This window comes from Chiloscyllium plagiosum, chromosome 2 (assembly GCF_004010195.1).
Source record: "Chiloscyllium plagiosum isolate BGI_BamShark_2017 chromosome 2, ASM401019v2, whole genome shotgun sequence".
NCBI classification, from domain to species: Eukaryota; Metazoa; Chordata; class Chondrichthyes; order Orectolobiformes; family Hemiscylliidae; genus Chiloscyllium; species Chiloscyllium plagiosum.
Window position 1 is genome coordinate 114,234,186 of NC_057711.1, and position 24,300 is coordinate 114,258,485.

A 24,300-nucleotide genomic window follows, 5' to 3' on the forward strand; every position below is an offset into this window, starting at 1 on the left:
TTTCAGATTAGAGATTTTATTCGAAAGGAGACCACGCTCTTGACTGAGTGTTATAGATCTGATATGGGAAAGAGGGTGCTTCAGGCTAAGGGCACTCTTTCAGTGAGTACTCACTATTGTTTGTTGGGGGAGGTTACTCGGGTGACATCAAGAATCTATGTGAGGTCTGGGAGAGAGAGTTAGGAGTTGAGATCACTTTGGAAACATGGGAGGACATTTGTGAGAATGTGAGAATGATTTTGATATGTAATAGGACCATGCTATGCAGTTACTAATTCTTCATAGGACTCATCTAGCCCCCAGATCGTCTTGCAAAGTTTAAGCAGAGAGCATCTTCAATGTGCCCCAAATGTAAAATAAATATGGGTACCCTCACTCTTTGCCTGTGGTCCTGCCACAGGCTCCGTGCAGATTGCAGTATTGTGGCAGGAGTAATAGAGAGGGTCCTGGGGACCGAAGTCAAGGTGGACCTGGTCTCTTTGCTCCTGGGTTTGCCGAATTTATCTCACTTAGATGTACATGGGAAAAAGCTTTTTAACATTCTCACTTTTTGTGGTAGTAAGAACATTCTGATGTGTTGGGTGTCTGAAAACCTAAGTCTGTCGGGGTGGTGTATGTTAATTATGGAACACATTCCTTTAGACTTTCTTACAAATATGGTGCACCAGAAAATGGACAACTTCTATAAGATGCAGCCCTTTTGGAATAATTTGGAAGCAGATCTGTCCACCCATTTTGATTCGGGCTTTTATCTAGCCATGATGGTTGGGTCTGTTAAACCTAATGCCATGAGAGGAAGAATTTCGAACAAACGTGGTTTTAATAATTGATGCTCTGCCAGCCTTGCTCCCTCTGTCTCAGGATTTGTGTTTCTGAGCAGACATACACTTGTGTGTAAGGGACCTGCAACATTGGTGTAGCATCTCCCTGCCTCTGCTTCATTTCAACGGGATTGACAGAGTGAGCACTTGCTATGTCCACTTCCTGTTCAGGAGACTAAGCAGCAGCACACTGCACAACACCACCCCCCCCTCCCCTTTTGAGACTCATCCCCCCCATCCCCCCAAAGACTGCTGCCATCTTTGGGGGGTGAGTCTCAAAATTGCACACACACACACACACAGAACTTTTTGACAAGTTCACACTCTGCCCTGCACAGGTCAATGTTGGAGAGATTAGCTGGGGAAGGAGGGTTTAGGGTACACCCCTGTATAGAACTCCAGGGAAAGTGTGGCAAGAAACAGAGAGGGTGTGAGGTCAGTCAGTCATTTGGAGAAGGTGCATGGACTTCCATTGATGTCCAGGTCTGGTCTCAGCAGCATTTCACAAAGCCGAATTCACTTTTAATCATTGTAAACAAAAGTCGCGATCAGTGTTGGTAACCCCTCTTTAATGTAATGTTTCCATCGGGACCTTGATATCTTCTTTGGATAATCCAAAATTCGGATAATTGATATTTGGATAATTGAGATTCGGATAATTGAGATTCCTGTGTAGTCCTATTTGCCAGAATTTAGCTCATATCCCTCTAAACCCTTTCTATTCATATACCCATCCAGAAGCCTTTTAAATGTTGTCATTATACCAGCTTCCACCACTTCCTCGGGCATTCCATACACACACCATATGAAAAAGTACCCCTTAGGTTCCTTTTAAATCTTTCCCCTTCCACCTTAAACCCTATGCCCTTTAATTTTGGACTTCCCCATACTGGGGAAGATACCTTGTCTACTTATCTTATCCAAGCCCCTCATGATTTTATAAACCTCTATAAGGTTACCCCTCAGCCTCCGATGCTCCAGCCCCAGCCTATTCAGCCTCTCCCTCCAGCTCAAACTCTCCTACCCTGGCAACATTCTTGTAAATCAATTCTGAACCCTTTCAATTTTCACAACATCCTTCCTATAGCAGGGAGACCAGAATTACACACAATATTCCAAAAGTGGCCTAACCGATGTCCTGTACAGCTGCAACATAACCTCCCAACTCCTATACCTAATGCGCTGACTAATAAAGGTAAGCATACCAAATGCCTTCTTCACTATCCAATCTACTTATGACTCCACTTCCAAGGAACTATGAACCTGCATTCCACAGTCTCTTTTGTTCAGTAACACTCCCCAGGACCTTACCATTAAGACCTGCCCTGATTTGTCTTTCCAAAATGCAGCACCTCACATTTATCTAAATTAAACTCAATTTGCCACTCCTCAGCCCATTCGCCTATCTTATTAAAATCCCATTGCATTCTGAGATAATCTTCTTTGCTCTCTACTATACCTCTAATTTTGGTGTCATCCGCAAACTTACTAACCATATTTCCTTGCTCGTCGGATGCTGCCTGAATTGCTGTGCTCTTCCAGCACCACTGATCCAGAATCTGGTTTCCAGCATCTGCAGTCATTGTTTTTACCTCATATTTCCTTTGTTCACATTCAAATCATTTATATAAATGACAAAAAGCAGTGAACACAGCAGTGACCCTTGTGACACACCACTGGTCACAGGTCTCCAGTCTGAAAAGCAGCCCTCCACCACCATCTTCTACCTTCGAGCCAGTTCTGTATCCAAATGGCTAGTTTATTTGTATTTGCAGACACATTTTATTTTATTCCAAAAGCACAATCTGCAGTCAGTCCATGTGACATTTTATAAATTCCTACTTTTGGAAATAGAACTGGTCTGCCTCAAGGTTGGGATGCAGACAGACTCACACCTTGAATGCATTGTCTGAGATGGGATGTCACTTAAGTTATCTCAGGAATGTAACTTGAAAGAAGTTCTTGGATTTACAAATTAATGAATTGAAACCTGCAACTCATTCTAAATGGTTAAGACTTAACAGCAATCTAGGTTTGTTCAATACATACATCAGGTGTATGACACTTTGATCTTTTACTATAGGTTCTGTGTACTATGATCTTGTTCCACTAGTTACCTGATGAAGGAGCAATGTTTTGAAAGCTAGTGCTTCCAAATAAACCTGTTGGACTATAACCTGATGTTGTGTGATTTTTAACTGCAAAGATGACATCCACATCGTCAGCTCACGTCGCACATGCGTATCTAACGCCGGAATCGCATTGCATGTCGGGGAGTGAGGCAGTGGGGACCGAACGGGGTGCATGTCGGGGGTGAGGCCGAGGAAATCTAACGCAGTGCTTGTCGGGGAGTGAGGCCGTGGAACTCTAACGCAGTGCATGTCGGGGAGTGAGGCCGTGGAACTCTAACGCAGTGCATGTCGGGGAGTGAGGCGGTGGGAACCCAACGCAGTGCATTTCGGGAAGCAGGACAATGGCAGTGTCCTGCAGCGGCTGATTGTTGTGGGAGAAAAGTTCCAATAGCTTTTTTTATCAGCAAAATTAAATAGTGGAACAATGCAGGAAACCTAAGTGACAGGTTTGTTTTTAAAGTGTCTCCCAGACTGTGGTGTGGGAGTTAGCTGGCTGCGGATTTATTTTGAACAGGTTTCCTGAGCTGAGCCTTTGGGCCCACTGATTCCAGAGTCTTGTCAGTCCTGCTGCAGGCAGGTAGGACTAGGTTCAATAACTAGCTCGGATATAGTAATAACCCTCCGGAGGAAATTGTGTAAACTCATGAAAAAGAAACAAGTACAGTAGCAGAGTAGGAGAAAGTGAGGTCTGCAGATGCTGGAGATCAAAGTTGAAACTTTATTGCTGGAACAGCACAGCAGGTCAGGCAGCATCCAGGGAACAGGAGATTCGACGTTTCGGGCACAGGCCCTTCTTCAGAGATGAAGAAGGGCCTGTCCCCGAAACGTCGAATCTCCTGTTCCCTAGATGCTGCCTGACCTGCTGTGCTGTTCCAGCAATAAAGTTTCAACAGTAGCAGAGTAGGACTAGTGCTTTCAGAGAGCCTTCTGTGATCATTCTAGTAAGCTCTTCTACATATTGTGATTTAAGCCGCATCACTGGCTTTGCAAGAGTTACCCATTGCTCAAAGCCGATTTCTTTTGTCCTCTAAGAGGGTTGTTTGAGTCTTCACTCTAGAAGACTTGAGAGAACACTGCCTAACGTCAGTACTGCGGAAATATCATGCTATCAGAGATGTTGTCTTTCTGATGAGGTTTAATTTGAGACCTCATTCTCCCTCTCAATAGGGTAATTTGTTCACTGTGACATTGGAGTACTGTAAATGGGACCTTGATATGAACATATCAGCTGTTCTGTTTCCTATATTAGAATTGTGGCTACACATCCTAAAGTAGTTTAATAGGTGTAAGTTGCTTTTGTATTATGAAAGGTGCTATAAAATGCAAATTTTTATGTCTTTCGATTTCACTGATCAGAAAATTACAAATAACATTTGTATCCTGCCAACGTTACTGCTTTACCTTATGTTAGCACTTCATTAAGATTAGGCCTTGAGCTTAGAAGCCCTGGTTGGTTAAATTGTAGCCAGATTTTTTTTAAAGAAAACTGTTATGTTTGTTAGATGTTGGTGTTGTGGATTTGCATAGAATAAATGAAACCTTAAGTTTTAAATTGCTTTAGATTTTAATAATCGAACACTAGATGGGCCAATGCGCTCAGAAGTGGCAGATGGGGTTTAATTCATATAAATGCGAGGTGCAGCATTTTGGGAAAGCAAATCTTAGCAGGACTTATACACTTAATGGTAAGGTCCTAGGGAGTGTTGCTGAACAAAGAGACCTTGGAGTGCAGGTTCATAGCTCCTTGAAAGTAGAGTCACAGGTAGGTAGGATAGTGAAGAAGGCGTTTGGTATGCTTTCCTTTATTGGTCAGAGTATTGAGTACAGGAGTTGGGAGGTCATGTTGCGGCTGTACAGGACATTGGTTAGGCCACTGTTGGAATATTGCGTGCAATTCTGGTCTCCTTCCTATCGGAAAGATGTTGTGAAACTTGAAAGGGTTCAGAAAAGATTTACAAGGATGTTGCCAGGGTTGGAGGATTTGAGCTACAGGGAGAGGCTGAACAGCTGGGGCTGTTTACCCTGGAGCATCGGGGGCTGAGGGGCTGAGGGGTGACCTTATATAGGTTTACAAAATTATGAGGGACATGGATAGGGTAAATAGGCAAAGTCTTTTCCCTGGGGTCGGGGAGTCCAGAACTAAAGAGGGGTTTAGGGTGAGAGGGGAAAGATATAAAAGAGACCCAAGGAGCAGCTTTTTCACATAGAGGGTGGTACTTGTGTGGAATGAGCTGCCAGAGGAAGTGGTGGAGGCTGGTACAATTGCAACATTTCAGAGGCATTTGGATGGGTATATGAATGGGAAGGATTTGGAGGGATATGGGCCGGGTGCTGGCAGGTGGGACTAGATTGGGTTGGGATATCTGGTCGACATGGATGGGTTGGACCGAAGGGTCTGTTTCCATGCTGTACATCTCTATGACTCTATGACATTATAACAGCAACTTACGTTTTTATCGAGTTTTTAACATTGTAGTGATTATGAAACAAGACTTAACACTGATCCTTGTAAGGGTGTAATAGGACAAATGACCAACAACTCTGTTGAAGAGACATACCTTAGAGAACATCTTAAAGAAGGAGAGAGAAGTGGAGAGGTTTATGGGGAGAATTCACAAATTTGGTCTTTGGATCTGAATGCAGATTGCATTGATAGAGCATTAGAAGGCTGTAATGAACAGGAGATCTAATCTGGCATACAGAAATCTTGGATAGTTGAAGGATGAAGAGGGATAGCTCTCTGAGTGTAATTAATTTTCTGTCCTGCAGCATAATGCGAGTTTGTTGGTTGGTGAGTAAAGATGGGAGGCACCAACCAATACGACTTGCGCATGCGGTCTGTGTTATGATTGGAAGAAGCCCTGAAACCAAAATAACAGATAAAAAGTGTTCACGGCATCAAGGTGAGTGGTACTTTTGTATGAAATAACCTACAGTTTCATAACAACAATTACTTTGAGATCACACTAGGTTAGAGATATTTACAAGCTGAAATGGCAAAATTGAGGGAGAAAATGGTTCCTGGGTGTGGAGAGAATGTCCTTGGGTTGATTATAGGGGATCTGTGGACTGGAGCAGGGTCTAATTTGTCCTCGTGAATTGATCCTAAAACATTAAGCAGAATATTCCATATTAAATATTTTGTGTTGTGTATAATCTATGGAATAATCAATCTTGATATGAAAGTCAGCTGACTGGCTATAACAGTGTATACTACATTGGATCCAATTTGAGAATATATATTTTTGCTCAAGATGAGGATCAAAAGGGTTGAGCAAATGGGATATACAGTATACTTGGCATTCGGGTGAGTGAGTTGATCTTATTGAAACATCAGCTCTTAAGGGGACTTGATGGGGTAGATGCTGAGAGGATACTTTCTCTAATGAGGCAATCCAGAGCCAGATAGCTTCAAAATAAAGGTTCAGTTTAAGATGGAGTTGACATGGAGTTTCCTTCCTCTGGTGAGGTGTGGTGGCTGTGTCATTGAATATATTTCAGGCTGAATTATAGATTTTTGATTGACAAAGCAGTCAAGGAATGAGGAGGATGTGGGTCAGGCCGGAAAGTGGAGTTGAGGCCACATCAGATAGTTGTGATCTTTAGGCTGATGGAAAAATTTCAAGAGTCATAGAGATGTACAGCACAGAAACAGACCCTTCGGTCCAACCCGTCCACGCCGACCAGATATCCCAATCTAATCCAGTCCCACCTGCCAGCACCCGGCCCATATCCCTCCAAACCCTTCCTATTCATATACCCATCTGAATGCCTTTTAAATGTTGCAGTTGTACCAGCCTCCACCACTTCCTCTGGCAGCTCATTCCATACCCGTACCACCCTCTGTGAAAAAGGTGCCCTTTAGATCTCTTTTATATCTTTCCCCTCTCACCCTAAATCTATGCCCTGTAGTTCTGGACTCCCCCACCCCAGGGAAAATACTTTCTCAATTTATCCTGTCCCTGCCCCTCATGATTTTATAAACCTCTATGAGGTCACCCCTCAGCCTCGGACGCTCCAGAGAAAACAGCCCCAGCCTGTTGAGCCTGTCCCTATAGCTCAAATCCTCCAACCATGGCAACATCCTTGTAAACCTTTTCTGAACCCTTTCAAGTTTCACAATATCCTTCCGATAGGAAGGAGACCAGAATTGCACGTAACTATGACTCTAACATTCCAACAATGTCCTAACCAATGTCCTGTACAGCTGCAACATGACCTCCCAACTTCTGTACTCAATACTCTGACCAATGAAGGAAAGCATACCAAACGCCTTCTTCACTATCCTATCTACCTGTGACTCCACTTTCAAGGAGCGATGAAAAGTATAATCCATTGAGTCTTACTAATTACAAAGAGTTGGCATGTATTGATAGGCTGAATGGACTCACCTTTCTTATTCATTCTATTAATGGTATTCTTGTCCTGGGTTATATTGAGAGGAAGGGATATATTAAAAAATTAAAATGGAATTTGGGAGGATGTGGAAAATTAATATTACCGTTTTTGTATTGTTGTTTTCCAGTACAGCTGAAAGCAGATTACAATAAGGGATATGTTCTTGTAAAACAGGTATGCTTTGCTTTTTTTACTATCGCTATGTATTGAACAGATCTGCTCAAATGTATAAGTGGATTTGATCAGGAGGAACTGCTTCCATTGTCAGGACTATTGGTAATAAGAGGATACAAAGCTAAATAATTACCACAGAGTTGACAAAATAATCTGGGATGGGGTGATTGATTTATTTCTAAAGCAATGGTTAATGACTTGAAATTCTGCATGAATGAGTGGTGGTAACAGATTCAAAAGTAACTTTCAAAAGGGAATTGGATAAATACTTGAAAGAGAGAAAGCTAGGGTTATTGAGATGACTATTTGAAAGAAATAACACTGAAACAATGAGTTCCGTGGGCCGTGAGCTTCTATTATACCATAAGACATAGGAGCAGAAATTAGGTCACTCAGCCTATAGAGTATACTCCACCATTCAATCATGGCCGATAAGTGGGCGGCACGGTGGCATGTGGGCGGCACAGTGGCACAGTGGTTAGCACTGTTGCCTCGCAGCGCCAGAGACCCGGGTTCAATTCCCGTCTCAGGCGACTGACTGTGTGGAGTTTGCACGTTCTCCCCGTGTCTGCGTGGGTTTCCTCCGGGTGCTCCGGTTTCCTCCCACAGTCCAAAGATGTGCAGGGCCAGGTGAATTGGCCATGCTAAATTGCCCGTAGTGTTAGGTAAGGGGTAAATGTAGGGGTAGGGGTATGGGTGGGTTCGCTTCGGCGGGTCGGTGTGGACTTGTTGGGCCGAAGGGCCTGTTTCCACACTGTAATGTAATCTAATCTAAAAAAAAAGTTTCTCAACCCCATTTCCCACTTTCTCCCTGTAAGTCTTGATCCCCCTGACAAGCAAGAACCTATCTATCTCCAGAAGTATGATATTGCAGTACATTACAGTGCGTAAATCAGTCTTTAGTGTAAAACACTAATTAAAGGTTTAAACAAACCTTGAACTAATTAAAGAGTGTGGTTGTTGCTAAGCTTGCTTGTTGTTTAGGATGCATGTTCCATGAGGAATAATTACACTATTCTGAATACTGATTAATTTCCTCTTGGTTGATTGATTAAAATAATTCCCTGAATGGATTAAATGGTGGATTTATATGTAAGACTAGATCTTTTAATATTTACTGAAGTATTTTGGCTCTGTTCTGTTGTGTCTGTTATATGCTTACATTTAAAAATCTTTCCTGAGCCATTTCTGAAGCTTAGAATCAATATACTCCTACCAAAAGAGTTGGACAAATAATTTGAGACAAGATTCTGTGAAAGTCATTGGTATGAAATCTAAACAGAAAATGTTGAAAGTACTCAGCAGGTTCAGGAAAATAACTTTGTTTTGTTTCCCTCCCCCAATCATGCAACCCTAAAGTTGGGCATAAATCCAAGCAATGTCAATTCTGAAGACTTGAGAAGAGATCAAGAGGTGAAGTTAAAGCCAGGACAGGATCTTTACGTTGTCAATCGGCTCTACCCGTACACCATAAGGTTTGAAGAAGGGACCTCAGACGAGGACACGTTGTCACCAAAGAGAACACATGAAGAGATTTGTCCAAACAGTAGCTCCAATATGTCAAGTAAACATCTTAAGACTGAGGACTCCAATCCAAGTCAGTACCACACATTTAACTCTAAGTCTGAAGAGAAGAAAGCGAAGACAAAAGATGGACATTTGGCAGAAAATAGCAGCAACTCGGTGACTCTGGTAAACTCCCCTGATGCCTCAGGAAGCAAAGTAATTCATTAAATATTCTGCCCACTTTATGTAACACCTCTATTTATAGCACACTGCCTGGTCTCTTCTCTTAAATGATCCTTGACCATCATTTCTGTTAAAGCCCAAACATTAACGAAACAGATGGAGTGAATGGTCGGCAGGGTTTGGTCCTTGTCTTAAAAATTAGCTACTACTCAATGAATACAGCAAGTCCCTGGGTTACGAACGAGTTCTGTTTTTAAGTCTGTTTATAAGTCGAATCTTTATGTAAGTCGGAATAGTTGTGTACGGTTCACTGAGATCGGTTTGTAAGTACAGACGTTCGTAAGTTGGGTGTTCGTAGCCAGGGGAAAGCCTGTATCCAGCATCAAGTGGTTTATGATTTAACAATGATGATCAAAATCTTAGCTCGATAAAAACTTTAGTTCTGAAAAGGCAGAATGCAGTATTCTTCAGTTTATTTGCTGATGTCTGTATTGTATTTTTAATACGTTTGAAATCTGGTGAAAAGTACCTTTACTTGACTGGAAAGAATGGGGTCTTCTATGTGTCCACTTCCATCCATGGCAAGTCTCTAGTAACTCGTGTGTATTGGCACTGAGCTATTATCCCATCTTTTTTACATAATGTGTACACTTTTAAAAGCTTTTTTTTATTAAAATCCATTCTCTCACAAGATATGAGTGTCAGTAGCAAGTCCATCCCTCATTCCCCCTGAACAGAGTGCCTTGCTAGATCATTTTATAAAATGGTTAGGAGTTCACTTTGTTTCTGTAGATGGCAGATTTCCTCCAGATTGTCAGTGAACCAAATGGATTTTAAATGATAATTAGTCATGATTGTTGTGATCACTATTCACTTTTACCAGCTAGTTTTCCACTTAAAATTTTTTTGCATTTTGATTTAACTTCCACCAGCTACTGTGATGGGATATGAACCCATGCTGCCAAAATTTTAGTTTGGGTCTCTCCAGTATCACTCCAGTAACATAAGGGGAAAGACAACATAGTGGTAAAGTTACAGTGTTTGGTCTGCGCACAAATATATATGATTAGAGATACACCATGATGAATGTTATGTTACTAGTAATCTGGTTTCCTGGACATTGATCTAGACACAACTTCAAATCGGACCTCATCAGCTGGTATTTTCCTTTATTATGGCTAATTTATGCTTACTCAAAGTGACATGCATTTGTATGAGGCAGCTCTGCAAACACCAGGAATGTGTTCAAGTCTTGTACCTTTTTTGAATTACCCAAGAGCTTAGGCAGTCTATAGTTCCTCATTACTTTCTCTGTGACAATGTTTGGCTGATCAGTTGACTTGCCAACCAATGTGCACCCTTTTCTCCTGTAATAGAACCTGTCACGATGATCTAAAATTTAGCATTTTTATGTTTGTCCTGATGAGTGGAAGTTGAAAAGGTTCAGCACCATGCCTGTCTTTTCAGGAATATTTCATTTCAATTAATTAAATAATATGGAATAAAATAATGGTGATCTTAAACTACCAGATTGTCATAAATACTTGTCAGTCTCAGTAGTATCTTTCAGGAAGGCCTTGCCTATCTGAGCTATGTGTGAATCCTAATCCATAGCTTTACAGGGGGTCACTTAAAATTCATTCAGTTACAGTCAAGAAGATGGTTCACCAGCACTTTCTCCAAGGATATTAGGGGTGGATAGCAAATGCTGACCTTGCCAGTAACAAGAAAATCCATAGAGCATTAACAAAATAAAACATGTTTGTCATTATAACGATCTAGAGGTTGAGATATTTATTATCTAAACATCAATATGTTGCATAAGTATGTTTTTGCTTTGCCCTTTTAGGATTTTAAAGGAATGTGGAGTCAGGGACTAAAGGTCTCCATGCAGGACCCCAAAATGCAGGTACTAAATATTTTTTTCTACAGTTATTTGTAATACATTTGTATAAATAAAATTTCAACTTTTACATTGAGTGAGACAGACACTCACTGTCACCCAATAAATATATGTCAGAAAGGAGTGAAAATGGATGATCATGGAGCTACATCATATCACAAACTGGCTCTTTGGTGTAAATGTTCCGTGAGGCTGTTCACACTCATCTCACATTTTTAATTATAGAGTTACACTACAACCTTGATTATCCAAATTCCAGATTATCCGAACAGGATCTCCAGGTCCCATTAAAAGTGACATTAGGCAACTCTGCATTCAGTTATCAGTTAAATGGCATTCTGGCATGCATTGCCGGATAACCGAGAAATGTTCAGATAAACGGAATTCATAAATTACAGCTTGTTTACGATCAGATCAATTATCTGAACAAAATACTCGCCGCCCGTCTTGTTTGGATAATTGAAGTTCTACTGTATATAGCATGGAAACAGACTCTTCAGTCCAACGTATCCGCACCACCTAGATGCCCCAATGTGACTTAGTCCCATTTGCCAGCATTTGGCCCATATCCCTCGAAACTCTTCCTATTCATACTATTCATCCAGATGCCTTTTAAATGTTCTAATTGTACTTGCCTCCTCCACTTGCTGTGGCAGATCATTCAATGCAAGTTCCATCCTCTGTGTGAAAAAGTTACTCCTCAGATCTTTTTTTAAATCTTTCCCCTCTCACCTTGAACCTATGCCCTCTACTTTTGGACTCCCACACCCTAGGAAAGAGACCCTAGCTATTCACCCTATCCATGCCTTATCAGATTATTGTAGCACTTCAAGATGCAGCATGTAGTAAATGTGCCAACTGGAGTTGGCAATAATTGGTACAGGTTCTACAGTTTATGGTACCCATATTTACTGACTGTCGTTTTCAGCCCATTCACAACTGAAATCTCACTAAAAAAGAGAAGGTTGTGAGGTGATCAACTAGAGGTCTTTAAGATTATGAATTGTGTTTGATAGGGTGGACACATACATTGTTTTTTGTTTGGGAGACTAAAACTAGGGTCACAAATCTAGGGTAGTCACTAATTATTGGGAAGGGGATGAAGGAGAAGCTTTTTAACCCAGAAGTGTGATGAAGTTATGGAACCTATTAACTATAATGTAACTGAGTTGATAAGCAGAGATGCAGTTAAGAGGAAGCTAGATAAACCCAAGCTAGACATACCCATGAGGGTGAAAGGAATAGTAAAATGTATGGATAGGATGAGACCAGTTATAGGAAGGATGTTGCTGGCTTTGGAAGGTTTGAGTTAGGCTGGAAAGGCTGGGACGTTTTTCATTGGAGCATAGGAGATTGAGACGTGACCTTACAGAGGTTTATAAAATCATGAAAGGTATGCATAGGGTTAATGGCAGATGTCTTTTCCCTATGATAGGGGCCATGTTTTTAAGATGCGAGGAGAGAGATTTAAAAAAGACATAAACGGCAAATATTTTTTATAGAGGGTGGTTCGCATGTGGAATCAACTTCCTGAGGATGTGGTGGATGCGGGGACAGTTACAACATTTAAAAAACGCTTAGATAAATACGTTCATAGGAAAGGTTTGGCAGGATATAGGCCAAGAGCAGGCAGGGGAGACTAGCTCTGTTTGGGATTCTGTTTGGCATGGACTGGTTGGACCAAAGGGTCTGTTTCCGTGCTGTGTGACTGTATGAGAAGTGGGAGAAGGCTTGTTGATGGGCTAAATGGTCTGAGTCTGAACTGTAAAATTCTGTGTTTGTATCATACACTCAGCAATTGAAAGATTACCAACATTGAAAACTGCAGCTCTGTGAGGCAAACAAAACCTGGAATATTGCTCATTTTTCCCTCTTTCCCCCTCAAATTTGTGAGCTAATTACCCTAGATTTTACTTAGACCATTTCCACTCTGTTCCTTCCTGCTGAATCTGTTACCTCTACATATCTGCTGTTGGGTTGCTAATTATTGGTACCTATGAAATGTTCCCAAAAAAGTTATGATGGGGCTGGGGGGGGGAGGAGGAGCGTTTATGATGGGAAGATAACATTACGTTTTATATTAATATAATGGTGTTATGTGCTTTTACTGATCAGTGCCATTACTACTTTTCTCCCTCCAACAGGTGTATAAAGATGATAAAGTTGTTGTAATTAAGGACAAATATCCAAAGGCCCGATTTCACTGGCTGGTTTTGCCATGGGAATCTCTCTCTAATCTGAAGGTTGTGAGGAGGGATCACTTAACTCTACTTCAACACATGCACCAAGTTGGCCAAAAGCTGGTGCAAGAATGTCTGGATACTGACACACTGAAATTTCGGCTCGGTTACCATGCTATTCCCAGCATGAGGTGAGAGAAATTTGTTTTCACATTGATATCGCTGTCCAGTCCTTTGCTGGGAGTATCTAAAATCTGATCATGCTTCAAGGTCTTACAAAGACCAATCATAAAAGTGAATACTTGGAGCGTCTTGAAAAGTATTCCTGTCCTATGTGCAATTATATTAAAGTAGGACATTGGTTAGACCACTGTTGGAATACTGTGTGCAATTCTGGTCTCCCTGCTATAGGAAGGATGTTGTGAAACTTGAAAAGTTGCAGGAAAGATCTACGAGGATGTTGCCAGGTTGGAGTTTGAGTTATAGGGGGATACTGAATGGACTGGGGTTATTTCCCCTGGATCATTGGAGGCTGAGGGATGACCTTACAGGAGTTTATAAAATCATGAGAGACAAGGATAGGGTGAATAGCCAAGGTCACCTCCGGATAAGGGAGTCCAAAACTAGAGGACATAGTTTTAAGGTGAGAGAGGAAAAATTTAAAAGTTGCTCCTGGGGGCAACTTTTTCTTGTAGATGATGGTGCATGTATGTAATGAGCTGCCGGAGGAAGTGGTGAAGGCTGGTACAATTACCACCATTTAAAAGGCATCTGGATGGGTATATGAATAGGAAGGATTTAGAGGGATATGGGCCAAATGCTGGCAAATGGGATTCAATTTATTTAGGATATTTAGTTGGCATGGACGAGTTGAACCAAAGGATCTGTTTCCATGCTGTACATCTCTATGACTCTGAATAGTTTTAAATTGGCCTGTAGATTGCATTAATGTAGACTCCCATTTACTGGTTGTCTTACTGCACCTCCAAGAAACTTTGCTTTATTTATAATAAGTGGAATTTGAGTGGAATGCTTGTTGTTTGCCAATTTCTTTCTCACAATAAGGACCTCCAAATAGTAACCACCCACATGACTATTCCATTTGCTTTAATTGAAGGAACAATATTGATCAAAAGTACTGGGAAACCCTTGGTTCTACATATCATACATCTGAAACTTTTAACATTTCCCTGAACTATATCAACAAGTAGGGTCTCTATTTTAATCTCGAAGGGAAATAAAAACACTTCCTGTACTACACAGCCGCAGTAAATGCTGAAATCCTTGTAAAGATTGAAATCAGTAATCGTCTGATTCATGTGATCAATGTCAATTGTATAGTAGGATATCAAAATTATGTTTATGGGTATTTAAGTACAAATCAGAGTTAGCACAGCTGTGCATAAACTTATAAACTATTTGTGTAAAAAAAGAAGCATGTTTGTGGTCTTTATGAAATATAGTTGGATTGCTAAATGGCACTTCTTAGGGTTTATTGTGATCTTAGTTTGCAGTTTTTATCGCTCCTGTTAACAGAAGAAATAGGAGCTGATGTTGTTTAAAGATCTCCTCAATCTGCTGTGCCATTCATTAAGACCATGGCTGATGTTCTACCCCAGTTCCACCTTTAAACCCAATTCCCATGATGTTTGACACTGATCTTGGTCTTGAATATACTCAACAACTGAACATCCACCAGCTTCAGTAGGGAATTCCAAAGATTCATGATCATCTGAGTAAAAAAAAATTCTGCTTGTCTCAGTCCTGAAGTGGCTCATCTCTTATCTGAGACTGTGAACTCAAGTTCAGTCAGGGAAACAAACTCTGAATAACCTTAAGAATTTTATACTCTTCATTGAACTGAATTCCATTTAGACAGGCCATCTATTGTAAGGTATTATAGTTATCGGTTGTCTTTGAAAGAAGAAGGATATCAAACAATTAATTACTTTTTCTTCCATGCTGTTTCACCTTCAGCCAAATTCACCTTCATGTGATCAGCCAAGACTTTGATTCACCTTGCTTGAAAACCAAAAAACATTGGAATTCATTTAATACAGACTATTTTCTGGAATCAGAAGGTAAGCTGGACATCCACTTGGTCTTCAAACATTTCTGCATTGAGTGGACTCCCAGTACATCAGATGTGACCCAATTGGTAGCACTCTTACCCTCAGTCAGAAGGTTTAGGGCTCAAGTCTTCAGAATGAGAATGCAAAAATCAAGACTGATAACCACAGTGCAGTACTGAGGGAGTAATGCATTCTTACAGCCAACGTTTTTTAAGTCATGTCTGCTCCCTCGGGTGAATATAATACAATGTTTTCTCACTCAGGGTCACAACACTGCTCCTGCACTTAATCCAAATCCCACAAATGAGGGGTCACCGCTATTATCAGGCAGCTAAATGGGATCACAATGGTATGAAAGTTTGAGAAGCACTGGTGTATAAAAAAATCCCTGCACTATTTTGAAAAAGTGCAAGACAGTTGTTCTGGTTATTCTGGCCAATATTTATACCTTGATCAAAACCTAAACTAAAATCAGATTACCTACTCATTTTAATATTTTTATTTGTAGAAATTTGATCTGCACCAATTGGTGCCCTATTTTACTATAGTAAAATAGCAATAGGCTTAAAATATTTAATTGCTATAACTTGGAGGTGCCAGTCATTTACATATGAACTGAAACCAACATGTTCATTCTAAAAGATGAGAGACTTAACAAACAATCCAGGTCTTTTTCAATATATAATTTCAGTTACATCACACTGTAAACTTTTGCTATAAATTCCGTTCCACAATCTTATACTCCACAGCCACTTGATGAAGGAGCAGCGCTCAGAAAGCTAGTACTTCCAAATAAACCTGGACACTAACCTATTGTGTGATTTTTAACTAATTGTTATAAAGTGCTTTGCAATACGCAGTTGTCGTGAAATGGTCTCTATTGTTACTTTTTCATGGGACCCTTGTTTATTCTGCTCGTTGGTGTCAGCTGCCCACATGAAACCTTACTACCCTAAATAATCATTCTGATCCTGAGAAACCCTAAGAATGATGAAATTCATGAGTGCTGCATTCATTAAAAATAGGTTAAAAATTGCAGATATGTGACTTTTGCCCATAAATGTTGATTTTTGTTGTTACTTATATTTTGGCACAGGCAAATTCTTGATTTCACAGATGCAGAGGATTTACTGAATGTACAGCAAAGGAAACCTGCTGATATTATTTTAATATAATCAACAAATATAGATATTTGAAAACTGACATTTTTGTGATTCTGAAATGATGTTCGGAAATATATAGCTTGTGTTGTAAATTAGATGTAATTGGAAAATTGTTGAATGTTGTTTTTGCCACAGCTATTTAATTGCTGTGCTGTTGTTTAGTCATCTTTGCTGTTGAATATAATTTTGACAGTATTTTAGTCCCTATCTTCCCACTATCAAGCTTTGCTATTTGTCCACATGTCAGACTCCTGTTAAAAATTCATATGAAAAAAGACACAAATAAGTTCAAGAATCAACGTTTTGCTATGGAATCTAAGAAATTGGAGCCTTTTCCTTGAATGCATCCCATAATATTACCAAGGAAAGGGCAATTCTCATTATCCATTATATTCTTTACATTAATCAAAATTCTTTGAGAGTAGATCGTGTTAAGCTGTACACTTAGAGAGTCTGCTTTCCTAACAGTTCCAGATGAGACATTCAAAAAAGGATAGCACTTTCTATACACCTGTTTAAAAGAATTTCATGATTATAGGATCATTTCAGAAATATTTTAGTTTTCTGAGACAGTATAACCATATGTCCACTGGCCCCATATCTGCACACTGTTCCCTCCAGTGAAACTTTGACTTCTGGTTACATGTAGTTGGTGACTGTTCAGATGTGCGCTGTGAATTTTCACAGGAACAATATCATACATGGATTTTCCCTAAAATCTATAACCATTCTTTCATCTTATTTTTGTTCACATCATGTTATGAAGTTCTCCACTGAGTTCCCACATCTTTGTTTGGTATTCCTGTTGAGATCCACAAGAAATTATTTTCGTATTCAATCATTATCTCACTATACTTTGACCAACAATCATTTGCATAGATGAAAGATAAATGTGACAGTATACCACTCTGAGGGGCTCCAACATTCATTAACATCAGTCTGGGAGTAAATCCCATAAACTAACACCCTTTGGGACCTGTTGTGAAGGAAATGACTGATCCAGCGTGGTAGAGTAAGACTAACATTAAGGTTTTCAAATTTTAGAATTTTTAAATTTAAATTAATGGGTTGTAAATGATTTTACAAATATTTTAGAATTACATAAAATGTATAACACAAACTGGCCTTTGGTTCAACTGGTCAAAGCTGATATTTGTGCTCCAGATAAAACTTCTCCCACTTCATTTCACCCTATCAGCATATCCCCTTCTTCCATTCTCGCTAATGTTTATCTAGTTTATCCTTAAACTCATTTGCACTTTTCAAATCAACTATTTCATGTGATAGTGCATTCCACATTCTCACCACTCTTTGGGTACAGGAGGTACACTGAATTCTCTGTTAGGTTTATTAGAAACTACACTGTACTTATGGCCTCCAATTTTCGTCTTCCCTGCAAGTTCAAACATCTTGATGCCCACCTTATCAATTTTTTTTTTATAATTTCAAAGCCCTCTATGAAGTCATCTCTCTGGCTCCTCTTTTCTATCCCAACCTTTCTGCAGCCGTACCATTGTATTCCTTGCTCTGTTCTATTACCCTTGTGTACTTTGTATGGTATGGTCTGCCGGTACAGCACGCAAAGCAAAACTTTGCACTGTACCTAGGTACATGTGACAGTAATAAATCAAGTCAAAAACTGGTCATCTTCTTGCAGTTGTGGTATCGTTAGCAAGAGGAGAGGTTTTCCATCACAATCCTGATTCCAGCTTTGGAGATGGAAGTGAGTTACAAAACTCATCTTCCAGCTTCAACATGCTTCAGAATTTCCAGCATCTGATCTATTCCTGTAGCTACAGTATTTATATGGCTGGTCCAGTTCATTGTCTCGAAACCCTAGAATGTTGATAATGGAGGACTCCGCAATGGTAATACAGTTGATTGCCATGGGGAGATGCTGTATTCTCTTTTGCTTGAGATAATCATTTTCTGGCACTTCTGTATCATTGATGTTACTTTCTACTCCTCAGCTTGAACATGAATGTTGTCCAAATCATGCTGTACATGGTTTGAGATTCCTTCATTGTCTGAGGAATCGCAACTAGAGTAATACAGCACAGAAAAACAGACCCTTTGAAACAACGTCCATTAATATAATTCCACCTGCCTGCTCCTGGCCCATATACCCTCAAACCTTTCCTAATTCATGTACCTGTCCAAATATCTTTTAATCATTGTAATTATACCTGCATCCACCACTTTCTCAGAAAGTTCAATCCGCAGGTGAACCATCGTCTGTGTAAAAAATTTGTCCCTCATTTCTTTTTTAAATCTCTTTCCTCTCACCTTAAAAATGTGCCTCCTAGTCTTGAAATCCCCCATCCTAGGGAAAAGACATCTACCATTAACTCTGTCTAAACTTCACCATTATTTTATAAACTTCTAGCAGGTCACCTCTCAAACTCCTATGCTCCAGTGAAAAAAGTCACAGCCCAACCAGCCTTTTTTTCATAACTCAAACTTTCCTCACCCAATAACATCCTGGAAAATCTCTTCTGAACCCTGTCCAGCTTAATAATATCCTTCCTATAACTGTATTGAACATTGTGCAATCATTAGCTAATATCTACATTTATGCCCCAGAAAACAACAAAGGTGAATTGCTCAGTTGGAGGGCGACCATAGACATGGTGGGCTGAATGATCTCTTCCTGCACTTATAACCATTCGCTAATTCTATTCCATGTGATAATTGAGCTTGGGTCCCTACCCTGAGGGAATTATTTCAGTTAATTCCTGATTATCATTTATATTTGTTATGACTCCAGACAGTGGAGAGTTTTCCTCTGACTAATGATATGGAAAGTAGTTATGGCTTATTTTACCAATGCGCTCTCTAAGCAAGAGGAGAGGACTTTCCTCCTTTGTTTAGGCTTTACTGTTTACTGAGTGAGGGTTTTTACTCGATCCAACTAAATAATTGTTGCCATCTTGGTACTTCTTTAAAAATCAAAAATATGGACAAACAAGAAGCCAGTAATGATAATGATAATGCAATGTTAATGCTTTTTGTTTTATAAATTCAACTAGATGTAATGAAGACGGTGGAACAGAATGGAAAAGTGACAGTCAAGGACGGAATAGCTGAATTATTAAAACTCCCACTCATGTGCCATGTCTGCCAGCAGCAACAATCCACCATTCCACAGTTGAAACAGCACTTGAAAAAGCACTTGTCTTGAAACGTTCTGCAGTTCTATGAATCTCTCCATTGGCATTGACTCCAAAGATTTCCATTCATTGCTCAGCTCTACAGGTCGACAAGAACTATTAAATTTGAAATTGACCAATAAAGAATGATGAAGCATTCTATGAAGCACCTCAGTTTTGTACTTGTTTCATAACCCTGCTAAATGACAAAGATATGTCATCTGCTGGCACTATTTTATTGTTTCAGTGGAATGCTGATGGTGTTCAGTAGAAGACTGATAATACTTTCTTAACCTTTAGCTACAAACTGTGATGGATGCATCACCAAAATAAAAGATGTTCTTGCATTGTAGTCAGAGGTTGAAGTTTGACACTATAATGGGACTATAGTAACACAGATAAATGTAAGTTTTCTAAACAAGCACCATTTCCGAACCCAAGAATGGGAAAGGAATAATTCCCTGTACTGTCAGGGGAACATTCCCCTGAGAGGAGTGAGTTCCCACCTTATGGTTCCAGTGAAGACTTATACATTCCAGTTGTTACATTATACCAACTGAATCTGTTGAGTACAGTTGTCAAATTAATACATTTAATTTGGATAAAGTCAAACTTGACTTCAGGTTTATTTATAGAGAAAGAAAACTGCATCTGAAACTGAAACAAACAAATAGTTTATATTTTACTGAAAGTAGAAATATAGATTTGACTGAAGTAATTTCAATTTGTTAATTTGGATACAAAAGATACATTCAAATCTCTAATTTTTTTGAATATTTGAGGATTTGATTTATTTTAAAAAATCATTTATAATTAGTACATGGTGATTGATGTACAATTCCTTCTATCCACCCAAGACCCAAATACAACCCTTCAAATACACTTCATCCTCTCTTAGACAACTGCATCATCTATGTGTCTTTCTTGGCACTCTCTAAAGAGCTTGAAGTACTTGTGCTGACTTATAGGGAACAACGACCCACAACTGCCCTACACCCATTATCTGGCCTGTCCAGTAGTGTTGAGTAGGGTGTGATCTTGCCAATCTTCTCGTTCAACTTTCAGCCTGAACTGATAACAATGTGGAGTTTTCCACTGGATACCTACAATGCCCCATTGCCCCCCTGAATACCAGTACATTTCTGAATAAGGCACTTTGTCACTTCTTAGCCAAATTTAGAATAATGGCCTCAACATTTTGACCTTGACCGAAACTTGCCTGAAAGGTGATGATACCTTTCACCCTCCACTGCATGCCCTGGCGAGACCCCCATAGTGGTGTGGTTCTTATCACCACATTCCATCTTGGCCTGAACTTCTGCTTTCACATTTTCTCCTTTAAACATTTCCATTTATTCCAGCCCTTCTCACCTCTTCATCAAAATCCTGCCTGTCCAAGTAGATAAAACAAAAATTCTTATCATGATGTCTTTACTGCTTTCCTCCCTTGCGTTCTACATTGAGCAACTTGTCAATCTCTCTGATTTCAAACGTTATCTCATCACATTTCTCATTTTTAAAAAACTACCCTCCTATCCTCCCTAAACTTGTTTAACCATTCATAATAGTTTGTGGGACAACTATGGCACTATTAAACTGCCCACTATTCCAGGGTAAACCTGGCTTCCTTACTGAAAACCAAGTTAAATCATTTTCCTGACCCCTGACCATGCATGTTGATGAAACCCTGCTATATTTCCCCACCACTTTGTACTGTAGGGTTTTTTTTGTTGTTCCTAAATTGTAAGACTGCTTGTGTGACATCCTGTACTGGATGAGGAAAAATTTCCTCCAAAAAATATTGCGAAGACTAAAGCAACTGTTTTTGGTATCCACTACAAAACTCAACTCTTCAACCACGAAATCTGTCCCTCTCTCTGGCAAATCTGAAACTAAGTTATGCTATTTCCGACCTTTATTAATTTGACTGAGATGAGCTCCTAACCATGTATCCGTGCTAACAATAAGATCATCCATTTCCTGGCTCTATCCTGCCACCACTCATCTGCTACTAAAATCCTCATTCATGCTATTGTTAACTCCAGATTTGATATTACAACACTCTCCATATCTTCCATTCTGCATACAGTTAAGGTCGTCCAAATCTCTATTGTAGCAATACTAACCTTTGCAAAATCTTATTTGTCTATCACCTGTGTGCACACTGACTTAAGTTGGGTCATGATGAAGCAATTTAATCCTCGATTTTAAAATTCCTATCCTTGTTTCCAAAGTGTTCTATACCCGTCATTATCCACGTGCTCAACTCAATAGCTGCAGCTCCACAGCAGGAACTTTAGCCCTCGTCTAATCTGGCCTTCTGCATAACCTTGATTTTATTCACGACACCATTCTTTCCCTGAAGCTCTGGAATTCTGTTCCTAAACGTATCTCTTATTTTGTTCTGCTGTGATGCTACTTGAAAACTACAAGCATTCAGTCATTTACTCAATTGTGTAATGTAAAATGTATCAAAATTTGCTTCATAGAAGTTCCTGTTAAATGCCTTGGATGTTTTATGATTAAAATATGGTATAATTACATGTTGCTGCTATACATATTTGCAAATTCTGATGTTAGATTCCAAAGCTTCCCTGGTATTCTACTGGTAAGATGAACTGTTGGTTGTAGTACTGCAACGTACAAAGCTAATTGAATTCCTGGTTTGTGTTTCCCAGCGTAACCCATGCCAGCTGGAGCAGTTCAAGCACTAAGTGACTCTGGGCCAGGTTTTCTTCTTTGGCATTTTGGGCAGCTAGCAAAGTCAGGCTTGTGCAGTGTTACTTGCAGCAAAACCACATTTCTAGCCTTGAAGTTTAATTAATTGATCATTATAAACATAGATTTCTTTCCATCAAGTGCTTTACTAGAGTTTCATTTCATACTTGCCATTTTCGTTGTCATAATTAATGATTCATGAAACACAAGATTTTGAAGGGATTTAGTGTAGAGGTTGAAAAGATGTTTCCGTTACTGGGGGAAACTTGAATTGTGGAGCATACTTACAGAATAAGGGGAACTCATTTAAAATGAGAGGCAAAGAAATTTCTTCTGAGGGCAGTGGATGTCTGGAATTGCCGACCCCAGAGAATTCTGAAGATTGGAACACAAAGTATTTACGGAGATTTTTGAAGTATAGGAATTGAGGGATATGAGGAACCAGCGTAAAAGTGGAATTGAAACCTGGACAGATAAGAATGAACTATTCCTGCTCTTAAATCTTGTGTGACCCAGTTACTTCTCCATTTTCCAGTTCTGCTTACAAAGAAGATTGTAAGAGTAGCTACCAAATATTGGATAGCATTTTCAAGGAAGCTGGAAGGGTTTAGAAAGGAAATCCAGAGCTTATTGTCAATAAGATCAGAGAAATTGTGTTTTGGTAAGGGTGGTGTTTATAGGAATATATGGAATTGGGATTAAGAAAGCCTGTGAAGGTGTTTAAAACAAGAATATTAAGTATCAAGGGGGTTGTTTGAGGACAGCATAATGGGTGAAAGGGATTTGGTGCAGGATTGGATACTGGCAACAGTTTTAGGTGAGCTAATGTTTCTGGAAGCTGGAGAGCTTTGGAATAGTTATATTTCAAAACCAAGGCAAAGGTGACGTGTTTGGTTGAAATGGCTATGACTGGACAAAATGCAACAAATGAAGGTAGGTTCACCAAACTAAATAAGAGAGAAGGAGTTGACAGAAGAAGTACAATCAAATATGACAAGAGCTACACAAATGAGCGATAATATATCATAATCTCTTAGATTGTGTAATGGAAAATTAACAATTAACATTTACTGTGAAATCTGAAAGAGAATGCTTTGCTAAATTTAATACTTTTGCTGAACTTTGCAAAGACTTTGTTGAATTCTGCAGTCGAGACAGCTTGTCTTTGCTGAACTTTGCAAACATTCAACCTGGCCTTGCGAACAGCCAAATTCAGCAAAAGGTTAAGGAAAACATAAAGACAGTTATGTCCACAGCAAGGGAATGAGAAAATAAGAGCTCAAATGTTTTCCAGCCCTTGTCCTTGAGCATGTGATAAGAATATAATAAAAAGAATATGTGAATTTTGTTCACGGCCCTTACACAAAGCGCATTTGCCAAGTGTATTGGTCCCCCTGTATGCAGAGGTTAAAAAAAATAAAGCTTTTTTTCTTTGCTTTTGCTAGCAGTTGAGTCGAGTCTGATTTAATTTCAATGACAGTAAACTTGGGGGCTCATCTGGGATCCCGCGACTGGGTGAGAGTCTGAGGATTCTCAGAAGGCATAGGCGCCAGTGCCTTGAATGTCTTTCACTTCATCTTGAGCGCTGAATTGGCCTCTTTGTGTGAGAGGACTGAGAATCTGTGGATCGCGCCAGCGCCAGGGTTCGGATCATATAGGGTCGAGGTAAGAGTCGTGGCTTAAGTAATTCTATATAGAGACTCATTCTAAGAGAATAAATAAAGCAGGAAAAGGGTCCAGTGAACTCTCGCATGGTATTTGAGTAAAACCCAAGGGAAGGGATTGCCGTCTCTAGTGTGTTTTAAGAGACAGGTGGTTTTAAACTTGGAGCCACCATTGGCTGAGTTGGACTCGCCAAAGACATACCAGGTACGTGATTTCTTGGTTTACAAAAACCAAGG

At 39.7% G+C, this 24,300-nt stretch overlaps 1 protein-coding gene across 3 annotated transcripts; it reads left to right on the forward strand.

The window, feature by feature from the left end:
• Positions 1-3,247: 3,247 nt before the first annotated feature.
• On the forward strand, positions 3,248-23,843 carry aptx (aprataxin). 3 transcript variants are annotated; one of them, XM_043716327.1, is made up of 8 exons: positions 3,248-3,399; positions 5,720-5,856; positions 7,479-7,525; positions 8,885-9,247; positions 11,064-11,123; positions 13,262-13,488; positions 15,275-15,378; positions 19,562-23,843. In XM_043716327.1, exons 2-8 carry the CDS (start codon positions 5,727-5,729, stop codon positions 19,711-19,713), a joined length of 1,083 nt encoding a protein of 360 aa, XP_043572262.1. In that variant the 5' UTR covers positions 3,248-3,399; positions 5,720-5,726; the 3' UTR covers positions 19,714-23,843. The 3 variants fall into 3 exon arrangements, with proteins under 3 accessions (XP_043572262.1, XP_043572270.1, XP_043572278.1); XM_043716335.1 differs by having other exon boundaries at positions 3,249-3,399; positions 5,723-5,856; XM_043716343.1 differs by lacking the exon at positions 3,248-3,399 and adding an exon at positions 3,417-3,530 and having other exon boundaries at positions 5,723-5,856.
• The last annotated feature ends 457 nt before the right edge of the window (positions 23,844-24,300 follow it).

Excerpts from the sequence above, each read along its gene's own strand:
- aptx (XM_043716327.1), top strand. The coding sequence starts at position 5,727 with ATGCGAGTTTGTTGGTTGGTGAGTAAAGATGGGAGGCACCAACCAATA. Across the intron at positions 9,248-11,063 it reads CTGATGCCTCAGGAAGCAAA|GATTTTAAAGGAATGTGGAG; the intron begins GTAATTCATTAA and ends TTGCCCTTTTAG. Across the intron at positions 13,489-15,274 it reads CATGCTATTCCCAGCATGAG|CCAAATTCACCTTCATGTGA; the intron begins GTGAGAGAAATT and ends TTTCACCTTCAG.